Consider the following 19,806-nt stretch of genomic DNA (forward strand, 5'->3'; position numbering starts at 1 on the left):
AATATGTTGGAAATTAGCATTTATTAATAAGTTTAATGAATAATAATTAAACAATAAACACTTAATAAATCAAACATTTAACCCAACCGCTGGGTTAGTCCATTTTCAACCAAACTTGGGTTGTTTTTAACCCAGAGTATAATAAACATAAAAACACATAACACACTATCATAATTAAATATAAATCGTTGCCGTATTTTACAATGTTTTTGAAAGAACTCTTTTATGCTCAAAAAGTCTGTATAAATTTGATCAAAAATATAGTCAAAGAGTAATATAGTAAAATATTATTACAATTATAGAAAAAAGTTTTCTATTTGAATATATTTTAAAATCAGATTTTTCAGCAGCCAGAACAATAAATTGCATTTATAATAAATTAATGTCATTGTCGTCCACCATCTTGGATTGACTTCATAGCAGCGCATGCAGCGATTGGCTTTGTAAAGGATGAATAAGACGCAACTTTAGCATTTGAAATACCTTTTGTTTGGTTAATAATTGTTATGTGACCTCTCTTGGTGAAGTAATAAGTGGGTCGTTTTACCTGTGAAACCACTCCCCTCCCTCCGGCAGTATATGTATGAATGCCCATTGTGTCACCAGAGGAAATGTTTTTCTCCTTGTGTTACAGGAATAAACAACGAATGAAATGCAGCTCCTCGTGTCTGCCCAGTGATTTGAGTGCCGTCGGATGAAGCGTTACACAAACATGTTGTGAACGTACCTATGATGCCTTTAAATGCTGCCTACTTACAAGCCTTGTGTTTGTAAACTGCCAATGCCAGTGAGATAGACAGCACCTAAAATGCCCTATTCATGCTCTCCTAAGGTGTTTTACTGAAGAAAACTGTGAAATCATGTGGGCTGAATGTGCTCTTTCATAACACCTCATGATTAATTTAGCTTGTTTAGATTGTATTGATGAAGAAACATTGTGTGAAGTGAAATCCCCCCTCTGGCTAGTGGGTGTGTGGAATCTCACTCAGGAGTAAACACACACACACACACACACACACACACACACACACACACACACACACACACACATAAGCATGTCTACAGCAGATGTTGGTTGCTCTGATGATGGCTGGATAAGAACGCTGCTGCTTTACCTGTTAGAAACCAGCGTAAACATTCACCGCCATCTGCCACCATCCATCCATCTGTTTCTTTACAACTAGACATTCAATAACCTCAGGCAACAACGGCCCTGTGGTCTGCTTCACGTACGGCTAACGATTCTGATACACAAAACGAATAATGAGTGGAATAATGCAGATAGCTACGGCGTTAATTATTGATAAACGTAAGTGTGAGGAACAAGATGTCATGCTGTCCCTTGACAGTTTAGAGATGGAGAGTTACAAGTGTGTCACAAATTGTGTGACAAGTGTGATTGTGGCACATTCATTTACTGCACAGCACCCTCTTGTGGCACATCATTTCCTACTCAATGTGATTACTTAAGTTTGCATCGTTACTATTGCTCATAATGAGGGTAAGCAGTTTAAACAGACCCCTAGCCCTAAGTATTACAGTTCAGCATGTAACTGGGGCCAGCTGCATATACACAACTACTATGTTAAGACTGTGTCTTAAAGAGGAACTATCCCCGCTAGAAATTTTACGTTCCCAGAACATTCTCAGAATGTCCCCACTGGTGTTAAGGATGTTGTCTAGTAACGTTCCCAGTACGTTCAGAGACGGTCATGATGTGGAGTTCTTTTAAGGGTTGGGGGACGTTATTTGGTGGACCTTCAGGGAACTTTCAGGACGTTCTGTGAATGTTTAGGGGACTATTACTATAGGACGTTCTGTTAACTTCCCAAATGTCCTCTTTGTAACGTTCTCACACGACCATAAAATAACCAAAATAGAACGTCCCCCTAAACTCATATCGGGAACGTTATTAAATGACCAACAGAGGACCGTGTGGGAACGTTCAGTTAATGTCCCAAATATCCTCTTTGTAATGTTCTTATGTGACCATAAAATAACAAAATTGGATTGTCCCCCTAAAGTCATAAAAGGAGCCTTGAACTGCAGCACTTTCACTACCAAAAGAGGACGATTTAGGAATGTCCCTAATGTTCTGTAAAGGTTCAGAATTTTCGTCACCTTTAGAGAACTTTTAGGCAACGTTGCGCAAGGTTCTGAGAACGTCGCCTTCTACGTGGGATTATGCTTTTTTTCATGTTGAGCTTTCTTTAGTGTGTATGTGTAGTGTGTTACTGTTTGAGCATGAAAAATGTCTGCAAAGTTCAAAAGCACAAAGTCCCTCCAGCAGGAGTTATTCTCTATAGCTGCGTCTCATTTTGGAGGCTGTGTCCTCTGGAGGTCGCATTTGAAGGCTTCATACATCATCAAGGATGTCTTATCTAAGAAAAGTAACCATAATAAAATTGACTGTTATTCCTTGTGAGGTGTAAAATACTGTAATTTCTTTCTTATTTTGCAATCTAACAGTTACTTTTCTCAAATGAGACCGCCTCGATAACGTATGCAGCCTTCAAATGCGACCTCCGGAGGACGCAGCCTTTGAAATGAGACACAGCTTAGATCAGTGTCTCTGTTTCTTAACTCCCTGAAATGCCTCCATTGTAGTCTTGAGTTTTCTTCCGGGAACGAACATGTCACAATATTTCTCATTTAAATAATTCCCGCCCAAGGCATATGCAAAATAAAGGTTGAGTTAGTAGTGTGTTGAAACTTGGGTAAACTATGGTAAGGCTGTGATATTACCCAAACACACTCAGAGCAGTTGACCAATCACAACACACTGGTCCAGTCGACCAGTCAGAGCACATTGAGCTTTTCAGAAGACGGGGCTTCATAGAGACAGAAACTAAACAGAGTGTTACTGAAAGACTGGGAAGAGAGGAGCTGCAACAATGGAGAATATGGGACAAATAATGTTTTTTTTTTTTTTTTTTTTTTTGAACATTCAAGCATGAAAACCTATTCTAGTACAGCCCAAAAACAAAATCAAGACATTGTAAAAGGGCATAATAGGACCTTTTTAAGAATACAACAGCCAAGCATTATGGCGGAGAGTTGCATGGAAAAGTCTGAACTAGATGCTACCACATTGTTTCAGTATTTAATTGTCAAATTGCTTTAAATGCACAATTATGTTCATATTTCAGGAAGCTGGTTTCGGTCTGACCTGTTGTTGGGTGATCTGCTGGGATGGTGCGTTGATACCCAGCTCTTCCAGCGGGTAGATTATCTGTCGTCTCGGGCTCACCGGCACCATGAAATTCAGTACTGTTGTCAGAGAGTGACAACTGACATTCTGCGAGCAAAGACGGACAAATGAAGAAACGTTTATGAGCAAATAACGTGGTATGAAAAGGTTGCTGAATCAGAAATCAAGACTTTTGATTGCAGACTTCCCAAAATTTTTGTCAGCCGAATTCCTTAGACATTAAACATTTACTTGAAGTATGCCCTGAGATTTTAAGATAATATTTCAGTAATAAAACAAAACATTTGCGGTCTGATTTTGGTTAATGGTCACATGACATGCAAGTAAACAGATAAAATATATAAATTTTATAAAGTATTTTATTTTGATTGTTTTTATTTTAAAATTATTTATATATAGGGCTGTCCTTATACAAGGTTTATTATTATTATTATTATTACTATTAGATATAAATATATTATTGTTGCAAATTACAATTGTCCTGTGAAATAAAAATGAATATTTGATAATAATTATAATAACAATTTTATTTTACACTACAAGTTACAACATTAATATTTATGTCTTAAATTCTTCACTTTCAAATGTTCAAATCCTCAAGCTTTTATTTTGGGCAGAATACTGGTGAAATTCTGTATATTTCTATTTTCTATTTTGTATTCAGTTTAATTATTTAGTAGCTTCAACTCACAAACCCCCATTTGGGAAACCTCTGCTCTAGAGGACACACGTGAGATTACTGTGGTCTTTTTTACAGGAGAAAAATCTGACAGGAAGTCGACTTTTGCCCACCTTATGGCTATAATGGGGTGGATGGAGAAGGTAGTAAAGGCAGGACTTGTGCGCCAAGCGCAGCACCTCTTTGAAGATATATTTGGCGTGATGCTGGAAAACAGGGTTGAGGAGAAAGTGACACAGTCGACCGTGCTCCTCTCGCTGGTGGTGGCTGAAGTACATGAACCTCTCGACGTCAAAGTTAGCTCGGATGAACTCAATGTCCTGGGAGACACAAAACATGTGGCAAACGATTAATGGTAAGAAACAGAAAACACTGTGACACGTCATTAAATATTTACCTCTTCATCTCTGATGATTATCAAACCAATAACTCGCCCCTCGACCTGCGCCACAAATGCCTGAAGAGCAGTTCCATCCTGAGAATGAGAGACAATGCTCAGACATCACAAACACAGCTCTGTTGACGGTCTGAGACAGTCTAATGTGTGGTTGGTGACAGACCGGGTCTTTTCGGGCCTGCAGGAACAGATCCAGATCTTCACTGATGGACTCCCGCTGGCTGAGACTCTCAGTCAAACTCTGGATTGCTGGGATATCTGATGACACTGCCACACGCACCTCCAATGTCCTGATGGACAGAAAAACATTAGTCTGAAACATGAATCCAAGCACCAGGACTGTATTTTGTAGCCATTCCTGTCAGTATTTTGTATAATGTTTATTTTGGTAACACTTTACAATAAGGTTCCATTTGTTAACATTAGTTAAAGCATTTATTCATCTTACAGTAGTTAATGTTAATTACAACATTTACTAAAACATTATTAAAATCAAAAACTGTATCTGTTAATATAATTTAATGGATCTGAGTTAACACGAACAAACAATGAAAGGTCGTATAGAAACCTCTGAGAACAAATATGTTAGAACACAGAACAATTGATTTATCTTCAGTAGGACATCTTTTGAATCTGGTTTTATTCACTAGCAAGGCCACAATATTGTTCTTTTAGTGCATTGTAGTTTCAACCATGCTTTATTTTACAATTCATCTCCTAGAAAAGGAACTATCAATGCTTCCTTTAGAGATTGATTTAGATGATTGAGAGTGTGTGTGTACCTGAGCAGACCCCACCGGTGACACAGGTAGAGTTCCTGCGGGAAGATGCTGGTGTCACGAGGGGCGACTCTGATGAAGGACTGCAGCAGCGGGAAATCTGGAGTCAGTTTAGGCACTGAGATCACACAGAAGTCCCGATCCTGTGGAACACATGAACACCATTACAATTAATATCATGTCAGATGTCAAAAATGTAAAGCACACATGGCTGTGTAGAAATGCAACTGGGTTTGACTTGGGTTTAAAGGGACTGTTCACTAAAAAATGAAAATTCTGTCATCATTATCATTCAAAAATGTGTTCGCTTTTTAATATTCTTGAAAGATGTCTCTTATGCTCACCATTACTGCATTTTTTTTTAAATCAAAAATACAGTAAAAACAGTCATTCTGTGAAATATTATTACAATTTAAAAGAACTGTTTTCTATTGTAATATTTGTTAAAATGTAATGTATTCCTGTGATCAAAGCTGAATTTTCAGCATCATTACTCCAGTCTTCAGTGTCACATGATCCTTGAGAAATCATTCTAATATGCTGACTTATAATAACATGTATTATTATTATTAATGTTGAAAACAGTTGTGGTGCTTAATATTTTTGTGGAAACTTTTTTTTTCAGGATTCTTTCATAAATAGAAAGTTCAAACAAACCAACAGCATTTATTTGAAGTATTTTGTAACATTATAAATGCCACTTCTGACCAATATAATGCATTCTTGCTGAATAAAAGTATTAATTCAACTTACTGACCCCAAACTTTTCTACGATAGTGTATTCACGCTCATGTTGTCTTAAACCTGTATGACTTTTTTTCTTCCACAGTATACTCAAAAGGAGATATTTTGAAGAATGTCACTTTTCCAGATATGGCAAAAACTTAAAGGGTTAGTTCACCCCAAAATGAAAATCCTGTCATTAATTACTCACCCTTATGTCGTTCTACACCCGTAAGACTTTCATTTATCTTCAGAAGACAAATGAAGATCTTTTTGATGACAGAATGCTGTCAAATTTCCTTCCCAACTACCACTTTGACATACCTGAATAACGCACAAGAACAAACCTCTTCCAGAAGCTCAAACGTTCAGAACATTTTGACTAAACCGCTTGATTCAAATGGATTTGTTTTCCGATCTCTTTATGAAGTTTTTGAAGCGTCAAAGTGGTAGTTGCAAAGGCAGTCTATGGAAGGTAATCTGACAGCATTCTGTCATCAAAAATATCTTAATTTGTGTTCTGAAGATGAACGAAGGTCTTACGGGTTTTGAACGACACGAGGGTGAGTAATTAATGACAGAATTTTCATTTTGGGGTGATATAACCCTTTAATATTCATAATAATCTCTTACGCAAAGCTGTCATATGTCTTCAGAAGATTCGGAATACAGCACACAAATCATATTGACTACCTTTGGTACTTTTTGTAGGAAAAGAAAGAGCAGCTGGAGCAATATAAGAGTGAGTAAGTGATGCAAATTTTCATTTTTTGGGTGAATTAATACTTCATTGTATTCCTTATTTGGGTGATTCCTTTAATAAGCTGATTTATGTACTTACCGGAAACAGTTTAAACAGGTACGGCAAGAAATCTGCTGATCTTTGAGGAAAGAAGACGACAACAGAAATGAATGCTTATGAGCATCATCTGTCCTGTAGGAGCAATGAGAAAGGCTGCCATGTTGGGCACTAGAAAGAGAGTGTGGTCTAGTTGGTCTCGCTGTCACTTTAAGCATTCTACTCATTAATTACATGTTCATGCTCTGTGGGTGGGACAGGCCTCCATATTCCACAACAGCTGGCCAATAAGGTGGCACACAGACCAGCTCAGCAGGAGCCAAATAACACTCAGAATGATTTTTACAACAGCTCCTCACTGAAAGCCACTGGAGCTCGGCCAGACAGTTTTCATTTAACCATTACAAATTCTGCTGACTTCTGATAGCTTACATACTAGCCATATTTTACACTTTTATAGCTTTTTTCCCCACTAGTCATGATTTCTTGCACCAAAAGAAAAAAAAAAACCTGTCCACCTTCTCTCTGACCCCCTGAATTAATCTGGCTGTTCTGGTTGTTGCTAGAATGTTCTGGCTGGCTTTAGCATGTTGCTTTGCAATTTTGGCGAGTTGCTTACACTGCAGAAAACGTATTTCAGAGTTGTAAATAAAGGTGATTAGAGTATGTTTTACAAGAAAATACTATTTCTACTTCAAAATTTCATGTTTAATTCAATGTGTTACCATTTTCTTTGTCATTAATTGTGAAATTACTAGCTATTTGTGAATGAAAATTCTACACCAAATTTTTTTCCCCATGTACTAGTCCAAGACATCCTCACCTCATTTCAAACTTCTTTTCCATGGTGAAGAGCTGGATGCAGAATGCATTAGGAGGTCTGTCTGGTTCAGAGTCCTCACTGGAGTCCACTGTGTCTTTGATGCTTGACTCAACATACTCTGGCTAGTTAGAAAAATCAATAGAGAGACAAAAATAAGCATTTGACATGAACCACATTTAGAGGGATTCCCAAATATAGAAACCATTTTTAAAATGCAAAAGAAGTAAGAAATAGCTCTGACCTGAGATATGTCAGTATGCTCGTCTCCACTCTTTTCCTCTGCCGTCAGTTCACCCTGTGAATTTCATTTGGGTTAGTAAAGCTGGAATTCATACATAAATGATCTCTAATGAGCACCATTAAACATGTTGAACGTGTCTTTTGAAACTCACTTCCACAGGTTCTTTGGTTTCAGAAGACTCCTGGGCATCAGTGACATGGTTTTCCTCCTCCAGCAGTTGTGGTTCCTCTGGTGGTTCCTCTTGATGTGCTGAATTTGTCTTTCTCAGTCCTTCAAATGCTCCAAGATCAAAGCACTGATTGAGAAGCTTCAAATCCATTTGACCACTCACAGAGACAAAGCCAACGACAGCTCCTTCACTCTGTGTAAGTAAACACACACACACACACACACACACACACACATTAACACTTTAATTTGAATAATATTGCATTTTCTTGCATTACAATGAAAGTAATGAGTTTTTAATCATATGATAATCATTATTTGGGGTACAATAATGGTACTAAATAGGCTTATTTTTCTTAAAAAATATATAATTCCTTTCTATTTCTTTTTGATTTTGCCGTGAAATATGACCTGGACATGCTCCTGACAGATTTCATGAAATTCGCCCATTTATAATTTAAAACTCTCATAAAAGGCCTAGAAAAACAACACCTCTGTAATAATTTATGAATTTTCTCTGGAAATTTTTTTTTTTTGTAATCCTCCTGGGCAATGTAGTACAGTTGTCCCGCTGAATGGACGGGACATTCAGACAAAAGGCAAAACCGCTACAGATGTCTGGACACAATATGTTCAGTGTGAGTATGTCTTGGCAGGGCATGAGCTCTCATCTGCCATATGTCGCATGAACACATGTCAGCATGCGCCGCAGGGGAGAGAGTGGGGCGATCTGCCGTCCTGTCATTCCTGAGAAAACACAAACTAACACAATTTCTGCCCCACTTTGCATAAAGAGTCTATGAACTTACTGATTACTGGGCTTTAGTGGGCTATTTTCCTCAATATACAGAAGCAAGAGGCATGCAAAATTCTCCAGTTATTCTCCATTTTGTTGTCTAAGAGAAAACCCTGACAGATAAGTAAAAATTAGATTTTTTTTCCTATGTGCACTTAGGAAAAATTATCTTCTTCTTAAACCAAATGATTTGAGCTTTATATCCCCCATTATTATTATTTTAGCTCTATACTACAGGATGCTTTAAGCTCCTAGTGTTAAAAGAAAGACTAACTTCACAGATGGCTGCATGGTTCTCCTCGTCTTGACCTCGATAAGCTCAGACAGGAAGTACGGCCCGTGGGACTCCACCAGTGGCGTGATCTGCTCTGCAAATATGTGCATGATGTCATCGTGATCCTCTACTCTGGGGAATTTGAAGTTATTGCATCGAGATTTTAATTCATCGCTGTGCTGCAGATGTCCTGTATAAACTGAATATTGATATAAACTGTGTACAGCAGGACAAAAAGAGTCTAGACGTGGATTACGATCGGCTTTACACTAGATGAAATTACACAAATGTCTGAGTGAATTTCACAGAAACATGGCTGTCATATTTCAGCCCAAATACAAGTGAAAAAAAAAATTGAGAAACTCCATTTTGCACAAAGAAAATGAATATTTTAGGACCATCAAGATTTCTTTCAATTGTGACATTAATTTTTATGACAATTAAGCACATTTCCTCCATTACTGTAATGGATGTTTTACTTTGTAGTTCTTTGTCATTTTCATTGTTTTTATTGATGATTGACTATTTATGTATTTGTCACTAATACAGTAAATATTAACAATTTTAAATATACAGTATGTATATATATATATATATATATATATATATATATATATATGTATTTTTTTTACATTATAATGAATATTAATTAAAAACTTAATAAACATCATATATATCATATATATATAATAATATTAAATTAAAATGTATTCAAAAAATGTGCTTAGTTATGAACAAAATGTCACAATGCAGTGAAATATGACCCAGCCATGTTCTCTTCCATTTTCCATAAGATTCACCAGTCCATGAGAGAGTGAGAGGTGTTTGTAAACCTGGCTTTGCGGATGTGAAATCGAGAGCAGTGATTGTGTCGATGACAAACGTAGGCCGAATACTGAACTTCCTCCATAACAGGCGTCAGTGGTTCAAAGATCTTCTCCAGTCCTGCCTCTGATATGAAGAGCATGACAGAAAAATGTGTTGAACAATGTAACTGTCAATGCCAGCATACAAAAAATGTCCAAAGTAATATTAATTCTTACCAAGTGAGCCTCTGTAGGGAGTCAGAAGGCAGATGTGTTCCAGCTCCACAACGGCATTGAAAACTGTTCTAGATGTTGCATCGGAAAGGAAATAAAAATCTTTGATCATGAAATGTTATATAACATGATTGAGTGGATACAGGAAGGCATTGCTATACAGTCAATACAATTTGTGCTGCCTAAGGTCATATTCACTCTAACCAAATAACAATAGAAAAATCTGTCTTGTTTTATTAAGTTAAATATAAATCAATGAGCAGACTGTGTATTCATGTAATAGGACCGAACTGTAATGCTTATAGTTGGACTTCACAAAACCTGTTCACCTTTATGAAGGAGTTTCCTTTTACCTCACTATCTCTTTAGCGCCCCCTATGGAGAAGCCGGGCTGAGCCACAAATAGACGCAGGAAAAGAGTGTTCATGGGCTGGAAAAAAGAGAAACAAGACTATCAGAGGGCTGTAAAAAATATATGTTAAATATTAATGGATACCTTGGTTGATTTGCTTTGCTTACAGTGAACTTCTCGCCATTTACGTGACTCTGAAGTAAATTCTCCCAGCATGCCTGATCCACTAGCTCTTCAGTGGGGTGATCTGAGAAAGATGCATGGGCGAGCACTTCACTCTTAGCGGTGCTCAGGGTCACGGCTAAATTGGCTTTCTCACTGCAATGAGAAATGAAAACAAAAATCTCCTTTATAATTGTTAAATGACAAATTTACACTTTAAAGGTCGCACAGAAGCACTTCTGTGCGACCTTTACACAGATTGGCATAAATGCATTTACACAGCAGTTTTAATAGTGTACTTTTATACTATAGAGGTTAAGGTGGGTCAGAGCAGGCATGACTTAGTCTGGCTTTTATGCAGCATTACGTCTTTACACAGAATTGTGAGCAGGCACAGAGCAGCCTTACATAAGCTGTGTAAAGATGCCTAAAGAAACAAGTCTGAGCAATTACCTACTTCTGATTTTAACTGTGACCTGAATGTTTATAAAGTTTCCTTTTTTTATATAATCTATGGGTAAATCTCACAATATCCAGTTCATATTTCACCCCAAAGTATACACACACACACACACTACATATACTAACTACTTTAAACTGACTAACACTTACAGTAGATGGATGACATTGAGTCTCCCAAACACAGCAACAGCTGCAGGCCTGATCAGATTTTCGATCTCTTCAGCATCTGACCATTCTGTCCTCCTCACAGTCACACTTTCAACTTTACCAGCGGATGAAGTGATAGTGCTCATTTTAATTCTAATACAATAAACACATATGATTAGATACAGACATAAATTGTGTTGTAGCTGTAAAAAAAAATCGTAATTTTATTTTATTTTCATGTCTACACTGCCAGTCAAACGTTTAGACACACGATGAATTAGTTTGAGCTTCGCCACTTGAACACAATAAATAAGAAAACAATGTTCATTCACTTACATTACAGATAAATATAATGTAAATGCAATATAAAACAACTAAACAGACCTTTCGTGTGAAAATACTAAAAACCAGTGTTTTAAAAGCAGTAAATTGCACGTAATCTTTCATCTGCAGTTAACGCTAACCGTCAGCAAGCGTCCTGTAACCATGGTGACTGAGTCTCCGTGACGTAGCGGCAGTCAAAGGTTACAGCGCGTCACGACAGACGCGACTCGCGACACACGGCACTGAAACGTCGCTAATGCTTTAGCGGCTTATCGAAGTTTAAAAACTTAAATAACTACGTAAAGGTTCCTTGTAATAAATTGACAGGGGCGTAATAATCATGGCGTCCACCGCGGCGGGTAAACAGAGAATCCCGAAAGTGGCGAAGGTATCAAATAATGTTTTGTGAGATAGCAACTTAGCATTAGCATTAGCGTGTAAACAACGTGAAGTTGTTGTGTTCTTCTGTAAACAACTACTATCTACTATTTAGAGTTGTAATTAAACGAGTTTTGTATTTGTATTTATTTTGTGTTTTGTGTTCAGGTGAAGAATAAAGCCCCTGCAGAGGTGCAAATCACCGCAGAGCAGCTGCTCAGAGAGGCGAAAGAGAGGGAACTAGAGCTGCTGCCTCCTCCACCCAAACAGAAAATCACAGATAAAGAAGAGCTCAACGACTATAAACTGAGGAAGAGGAAGGTATAAGCGCTATATCTGTATGTGATCACGACATATTTTGCAAAAGTACATCATTGTATCGAAAGGTAGTACTATGGTATTTTGGTGTATATACCATTAATGTACCATGATATTAACATAACGGGATTTTGGCCAGAACATGGTATTACCATAGTACATGTCCAGAGAACATGGTGTTGTCATGGTGTGTGACCCAAAAAGCATAGTATTAGCAAGGTACGTGGCATAAAACATGATATTGCCATGGTACATGTCCAGAAAAATATGGTATTACTGCAGTACATGTCCAGAAAACATGGTGCTGTCATGGTACGTGCCCCAAAAACATATTAACAAGGTACATGCAATAAAATATGTTTTTAAAGCATGTACCATGACAGTACCATGGTACATCTTCAGAAAACACGGTATTACCATAGTACATGTCCAGAAAACATTGGTGTTGTCAGAGTATGTGCTTCAAAAAGCATAGCATCAGCAAGGTGCATGCCATACAACATAATATTGCCATTGTACATCTTCAGAAAAATATGATATTACCATTGTTCATGTCCTAAAACATGGTATTACCATAGTACATATCCCGAAAACATGGTGTTGTCATGGTACGTGCCTCAAAAACATAATATTAACAAGGTACATGCAATTAAATTGAAAAATGTACCATGCCAATACAATGACATTACCATGGTACATCTTCAGAAAACATGGTATTACCATACATGTCCAGAACACATTGGTGTTGCCATAGTATGTGCTCCAAAAAACATAGCATTAGCAAGGTGCATGCCATAAAGCATGATATTGCCATTGTACATCTCCAAAAAGCATGTTAATATCATATAGTATATATCAAATGTATGTATGTGTGTGTGTGTGTGTGTGTGTATATATATATATATATATATATATATATATATATATATATATATATAAACCAAATAAATCAATAAAGTTCATTATTTCTCTCAACACAGGGGTTTGAAGACAACATCAGGAAGAACAGAACTGTCATCAGTAACTGGATCAAGTACGCACAATGGGAGGAGAGCCTGCAAGAGGTCCAGAGGTGAGTTTCCGTTCAGCACCTACTGAATGAATTGCGGACTGGAGGCGATTTCCTTAACTGTTTTTTTTCCCATTGTCTTTAGAGCTCGCTCCATCTACGAGCGTGCGCTCGACGTGGATCACCGCAATATCACGCTGTGGCTGAAGTATGCGGAGATGGAGATGAAGAACCGGCAGGTGAATCACTCTCGCAACATCTGGGACCGAGCCATCACCATCCTGCCCCGTGTGAATCAGTTCTGGTACGCTTTCTCATCATGATTATATTAGGGTTGTCACTTTACCAAAGTTCCTGGTTCTCTGTACCAATTTTGGTACCATAGCAAAAACTTTTGGAACTATTTTCTTAAACTATTTGAAAATAAAAATATTATATTAAATGACTATATTATTTATGATGATAATATTTATAAGTAAATAATACATTTAAACCACATGTAGCCTTCAAATGTTTATAGGTGAACATTGTTTATAAATAAAAAAAAAAAATCTAGTGAAAAATTTGTAATAAAATGGACAAAGAAACACATACACATTACATAAAACAAGTGTCAGGTCTGTTAGTTTGCATTTACACTCTAAGACTTAATGCACAGATCAATTTTGACATACAGTATCAGATTGTTTTGTCCTGTCTGTTGCTATGGTTATATCAATGTCAATCATTGCAGTTTTGGATTCAATCACGCATTTAAATACAGTTGTAAAACTTTGCAGTGTACTGAGCAGCATGAAAAACTAAACTTTTATTCAAATTGTGTATGGGGGCTGTCAATCATGTTCAGCGCCTGCTCACTGAGATCTACACTCCTGCGAAAAGTCCCGCTGTCTACATTGCACAATGAATCTCTTATTTACATCATGTTTACACTTTATTGGTAAGGATTCGCGAGCGTGCAGAACTCTAAAGCACGGTGAACGAAAACTCCTGTGTTTTGATCAGTGTTGAGCGGAATCTGACTAACTTAAATGCCTCTGATTGGTCAGTGTGTTCACACACTCAACATATATGTCTGTGATTGGCTACAATGATCAACGCTTCAGAAACACGTTGTTAATAGAAACCTTTGATTCTCTTCACAGAGCGCTTACACAGATAAACACAGAAGCGTTTGAAAGCAGCCACCTTTTAGTGGGTGCCGAATATATTCTGTACTACCGGTACTGCAAAAAATCCTGGTATCACACATTTTTAAGATCTCCGTACCGACTTGGTAATGCAGTACTGGTACTTTTGACAACGCTAGATCATACAGACAATAATGTATTTAGACAAAGATACTCTTAGTTTTTTCTTCTTGTGACTCATATGTTTATACACCAGGTACAAGTACACCTATATGGAGGAGATGCTGGGGAACGTTGCTGGCTGCAGGCAGGTGTTTGAGCGCTGGATGGAGTGGGAGCCGGAGGAACAGGCCTGGCATTCTTACATCAACTTTGAGCTGCGCTATAAGGAGGTGGACAAGGCCCGGAGCATCTATGAGAAATATATCCTTTCATGAATCATCTGTTTCACTCTGAAATATTATATCCAACTTTTTCCGGATACATACAGTACATTAACGTAAAGCAATATATACTATATATGCATATACTAATGGCTTGATTTATTTTGTTGCAAAATGTAATTATATTATCATCCAGCTGTTTATATATGTATGTCCAGCTTAATCCGCACACATACAGTAAACTCATGTAGTGCAATATACACTATATTCTATATAACATATCTCAACTGTTTGATTGCTTGTATTGTTGCAAAATGTAAACTATATTATCGCCCAGCTCTAATCTGCTGTATGCGACTATTAAGATATTATAAACCATAACATCATGAATTTCCGTAAAGCACTATATAAATACATTTTACTTGACTTTAAATATGTGCAAATAAATAAATGCATTTAAATCATGTTTATTATATAATTTCTCATTTGAGATTGAACGGCTGTTACGTAAAAAATGTAGTTACATTCTTTAACAGCAGAGCACTCGTGATGGTCCATCCTGAAGTGAAGAACTGGATCAAGTACGCTAACTTTGAAGAGAAGCACGGCTACATCGCTCTCGGTAGGAAAGTGTTTGAGAGGGCCGTAGAGTTTTTTGGTGAGGATCACATCAGCGAGAGCCTCTACGTGGCTTTTGCCAGATTTGAAGAGAAGCAGAAGAGGTATGCCATCCTGCGTTCATGTCATCCAATAAACAAGATGTTTCCTGTTCACACGTGACCACTCGCATTGTGTCTTTCAGTTTGAGAGAGTTCGCGTCATCTATAAATACGCTTTGGACCGAATCCCTAAGCAACAGGCCCAGGAGCTCTTTAAGAACTACACCGTGTTTGAGAAGAGGTTTGGAGACAGGAGAGGAATCGAAGATGTGATCGTCAGCAAAAGGAGGTTTCAGTACGAAGAGGAAGTCAAGGTGCGTAAAGTTTGCTTATATTTATTTTTATTATATAATTTCCTGGTCAAGACTGATATTTTAAGTTATTTATATGTGCCTTTGTATTGTTTTAAGTGAACTCTTCAGACAACTTCAGATATATATATACACAGCAGTCAACATTTGAAGTGGATCAGAACCTTTCATCAAAGTTGTCCTAAAACCTTCTTAGGACAACTTAATTCTTAGGACAACTTTGATGAACTTTTTATAATGTTTTTACCACTATTTTTTACCTCTCTCTCTTTCTCTCTCTCTCTCTCTCTATATATATATATATATATATATATATATATATATTATTAATTAAATGATTTTATATTTATTAAAAATTAATTTGGCATAATACAATGTGTATGAATGCTTTGTAAACATTTTGTTTCCATGTGAATAAATTACTTCACATGTATGTATATATATTTTACACTGTAAGTGTTTATTTATTTATATGACTTAATCCTCATTCAAAATTTCATAAGTTTGGATTTTAAAAAACTAATTGGTCTTTGCTAAACCTGTTTGTAGTTTTAGCCAAGTTCAGAGCATCAGTTTCTTGCTTAATGACTCTATTGCTTTTTTTTTTTTTTTTTTACATAATTTCCTCCTGTATAGGCCAGCCCACATAATTATGATGCTTGGTTTGATTACCTGCGCCTGGTGGAGAGTGACGCAGATGCAGACACGGTTAGAGAAGTGTATGAGAGAGCAATAGCCAACATGCCCCCTATCCAAGAGAAGAGACACTGGAGACGCTACATCTACCTGTGGATTAACTACGCTCTCTATGAGGAGCTGGAGGTCAAGGTATGAGAGACATCAGTCAGCTGAAGTATTCAGCATTCAATACAGCCTTGTAATTACATGTACATGTTTTTGAGGCAGAGTTTGATGTAATAAGTTTTGTTTAGGACCCTGAGAGAACGAGGCAGGTGTACCAGGCATGTCTGGAGGTTATACCACACAAAAAGGTAATAGTGGTAAAAATATTATTTACACAACCTCGTATGTTATTTGTGGTGAAATAATCCTTAAACTTCATAAAAAAAATATTTCTGCACCGTTGTGGAGAATTCGCAACAATTTCAACAGCTGAAAAAAGAAAATGTTGGCTTGACGGTGTATTTTTTTCTGTGAAAGGGTTTTTACATTATGCTGTAGCTACCATTTTTTAAATTTGATTATTTTTAATGGTTTAAGTTCTAACTATATATGTTTTTTTTATACTCAGTTTACATTTGCCAAGATTTGGCTCTTATATGGGCAGTTTGAAATCCGACAAAAGAACCTCCAGAATGCTAGACGAGGCTTGGTAAGTTTTTCACTCTAAAACTGATTTATACTTTTACACTACTGTTCAAAAGTTGTTTTTTTTTTAAAGAAAGAATTTAATACTTATTCAGCAAGTACGCCTGAAATTGATCAAAAGTTTTCTATTTCAAATAAATGCTGTCCTTTTCAAAGAATCCTAAAAAAAAATATGCATCATATTTTCCACAAAAATATTAAGCATTTTCAACATTGATAATAATCAGAAATGTTTCTTGAGCAGCAAATCAGTATATTAGAATGATTTCTGAAGGATCATGTGACACTGAAGTAATGATGCTGAAAATTCAGCTTTGATCATAGGAATAAATTACATTTTAAAGTATATTCACATAGAAAACACTTATTTTAAATAATAATAATATTTCACAATATTACTGTTTTTTTTTTTTTTTTTTTTTTTTTTTTTTTAACTGTATTTTTGATCAAATAAATGCAGTCTTGGTGAGCAGAAGAGACTTTCAAAAATCTTCTCCAAACTTTTAAATGGTTCAAGTTTATTATAAGGTATTGTATTTGACCTCTGTCCTATCAGGGCACAGCCATTGGAAAGTGTCCCAAAAACAAACTGTTTAAAGGCTACATCGAGCTGGAGCTACAGCTGAGGGAGTTTGACCGCTGCAGGAAGCTCTACGAGAAGTACCTGGAGTTCAGTCCAGAGAACTGCACCACCTGGATCAAGTTTGCTGAGCTGGAGACAATCCTGGGAGACACAGAACGTGCCAGAGCTATATTTGAACTGGCCATTGGACAACCACGATTGGACATGCCAGAGGTCAGAACTTCACGTATCTCTCTTTCTACAGTTATTGGTTCCTTCCAGGTCATGTTAAAGCTTAAGGCCATTTTCACATTTAATTTTGATCAAAGTCTGGTTCAGACTAAGCAGTCGGATCAAGTAAATTCTTATGTTTACTTGATTATCCATACATTATTTTTTAGAAGAAAATCATATTCAAATCAAATATAAGTATCTAATACAATCCATCAGGCTTTTGAGGATGGATTTTGATCATCATTGTATTCATTGCTTTATATTTTTTTGAAGCAACAGAGCTTTGATCATAAAACTAAGCATTTAAATATCATCTTACACATATTGTTGGGAGATATAGAGTGACTACTGATATTTATATTAATAAAGATCTCATTAATTTACAAGCTATCAAAATTTCATCTTTTTGGCCATATAAATAGCAGCAGCTGCACCAAATTGCATATTTTTGCTCAGATTGGACCTCTGAATAAAACTGAGATGGTTTTCTCCTTCAGTATAAGCTCTATATTTTCACTATATCATACTATAAAGTAAATAATATTTTAATAATAAAATAAACTATTCCATCTGACTATTATTTCATATGTCAGGGCTGGGTTAAAGGTAATTCTTAACTGTTTCTTCACTGTATTGTTTACATCAGGTGCTGTGGAAGTCATACATCGACTTTGAGATCGAGCAAGAAGAATACGAGAACACACGAGGACTGTACAAGAGACTGTTACAGCGTACTCAACATGTCAAAGTAAGCAATCAAAATGACGGCAACACAACATGCTCATTTTAAATAAATATCTGACTCCGCTGATTCCAATCTCTTCCAATTGTAGGTCTGGATCAGCTATGCCCAGTTTGAGATGTCCATTGACAGCGACGACCGCATACAGCGATGCAGACAAATCTACGAGGAGGCCAATAAGAGTATGCAAGGCTGTGAGGAGAAGGAGGAACGTCTGATGCTCCTGGAGTCCTGGAGAGACTTTGAGGAGGAGTTTGGATCGTTCGCCAACAAGGACAGAGTCCGGAAACTCCTGCCTGAGAAGGTGAAGAAGAGGAGGAAGATCACAGCGGAGGATGGGGTGAGAGTCTTTTTGTGTCAATTTTGTGGGTGTTTTTTCTTGCATCGACTAGTCATACCTAACATAATGTCATTGGTTTATTAGTCGGATGCAGGTTGGGAAGAATATTACGACTACATCTTCCCAGAGGATGCTGCCAATCAACCCAACCTCAAACTGCTGGCCATGGCCAAGATGTGGAAGAAACAGCAGCAGCAGGAGGATGAGAAAGAGCAGGAAGAAGAAGAAGAAGAAGAACAGCAGGTTCCTCAAGGGAAGGAAGCACAGGAGAGCTCAGAACCAGAGGAGCAGGAACCTGTGGAGCAGGAACCTGCGGTCAACAGGGAACAGACGGAAAATGACTATGACGATCGCGACGACGATGATGAGAGCAGCAGTAGCAGTGACAGCGAGAGTGATAGCGACCACAAAGACGACAAAGATAAGACAGAACAAACGAAGGCGGACGAGGAAAAACAGTGAACTGGTGTGGTTGGAACTTAACATATTATTTGTGTCTGTTTCTTTGTCTCTTTTCTTTTGTAACAAAATAAAGGTGTGAACCAAACATTCTTGTGCCGATCATTATTTTTATTTATATAATATATATATAAAAAAAACTTGTTCACTTTGAAGTCGTGAAATGAAAATTCATCTATTTTCTAAATGCATATTATAGATCTTATTGCAAACAATTAATCTGTGCATGTTTCATTTTTAAATGTTTGACCTCTTAATGTTTAATCAAAATGTCATAAACGGATCTTCCGGTGAAAACGGTAATCCGTTGTCATGAAAATTGGGTCCTCCCTTGAAATTGGTCTCCCCAAACTGTCAGTTAATGATTATCCTAAGTATATACGAATGATATTAATTTAAAATACACATAGCTTACTATATAATGCGTACAATAACACATTAGTGCATAATAAAACCAATTGAACATCATTTCTGTTCTGTAATTAATAAATACCCTAATAATAATAGCCTATTAAGTGAATAGTTGAACATCATTAATTTGTTTTATTTATAACTTCAATATTTGGACATTTAAC

At 36.8% G+C, this 19,806-nt stretch overlaps 2 protein-coding genes across 2 annotated transcripts in view; one reads left to right on the forward strand and one right to left on the reverse strand.

Annotated features, from left to right (window-relative positions):
* The window catches only part of cfap61 (cilia and flagella associated protein 61), a 31,520-nt gene extending 19,976 nt beyond the window's left edge, over positions 1 to 11,544 (reverse strand). Inside the window, 17 exon segments of the mRNA XM_051875340.1 lie at positions 3,170 to 3,298; positions 4,004 to 4,210; positions 4,288 to 4,365; positions 4,451 to 4,577; positions 5,070 to 5,209; positions 6,631 to 6,670; positions 7,412 to 7,533; positions 7,653 to 7,706; positions 7,804 to 8,013; positions 8,891 to 8,925; positions 8,928 to 9,022; positions 9,724 to 9,841; positions 9,934 to 10,001; positions 10,284 to 10,360; positions 10,450 to 10,600; positions 11,057 to 11,206; positions 11,438 to 11,544. Coding sequence (XP_051731300.1) covers positions 3,170 to 3,298; positions 4,004 to 4,210; positions 4,288 to 4,365; positions 4,451 to 4,577; positions 5,070 to 5,209; positions 6,631 to 6,670; positions 7,412 to 7,533; positions 7,653 to 7,706; positions 7,804 to 8,013; positions 8,891 to 8,925; positions 8,928 to 9,022; positions 9,724 to 9,841; positions 9,934 to 10,001; positions 10,284 to 10,360; positions 10,450 to 10,600; positions 11,057 to 11,199 — 1,794 coding nt within the window. The 5' untranslated portion in view covers positions 11,200 to 11,206; positions 11,438 to 11,544.
* Positions 11,545 to 11,558: 14 nt separating this feature from the next.
* Positions 11,559 to 19,319, forward strand: crnkl1 (crooked neck pre-mRNA splicing factor 1). Its single transcript, XM_051875342.1, has 14 exons — positions 11,559 to 11,765; positions 11,924 to 12,076; positions 13,054 to 13,145; positions 13,228 to 13,386; positions 14,469 to 14,635; positions 15,140 to 15,321; positions 15,398 to 15,568; positions 16,202 to 16,393; positions 16,498 to 16,557; positions 16,818 to 16,898; positions 17,451 to 17,690; positions 18,337 to 18,438; positions 18,524 to 18,772; positions 18,857 to 19,319. The coding sequence occupies exons 1-14, from the start codon at positions 11,718 to 11,720 to the stop codon at positions 19,232 to 19,234; spliced, it is 2,274 nt and encodes a 757-aa protein (XP_051731302.1). The 5' UTR covers positions 11,559 to 11,717; the 3' UTR covers positions 19,235 to 19,319.
* Positions 19,320 to 19,806: the final 487 nt, after the last annotated feature.

The sequence above is a fragment of the Ctenopharyngodon idella genome, chromosome 20, assembly GCF_019924925.1.
Source record: "Ctenopharyngodon idella isolate HZGC_01 chromosome 20, HZGC01, whole genome shotgun sequence".
Taxonomy (NCBI): Eukaryota; Metazoa; Chordata; class Actinopteri; order Cypriniformes; family Xenocyprididae; genus Ctenopharyngodon; species Ctenopharyngodon idella.

What these genes read in the sequence shown, in the direction of transcription:
- crnkl1 (XM_051875342.1), top strand. Translation starts at nt 11,718, where the DNA reads ATGGCGTCCACCGCGGCGGGTAAACAGAGAATCCCGAAAGTGGCGAAG. An exon ending in CACGATTGGACATGCCAGAG is followed by an intron (nt 17,691 to 18,336) that starts GTCAGAACTTCA and finishes TGTTTACATCAG; the next exon opens with GTGCTGTGGAAGTCATACAT. An exon ending in AGCGTACTCAACATGTCAAA is followed by an intron (nt 18,439 to 18,523) that starts GTAAGCAATCAA and finishes TTCCAATTGTAG; the next exon opens with GTCTGGATCAGCTATGCCCA.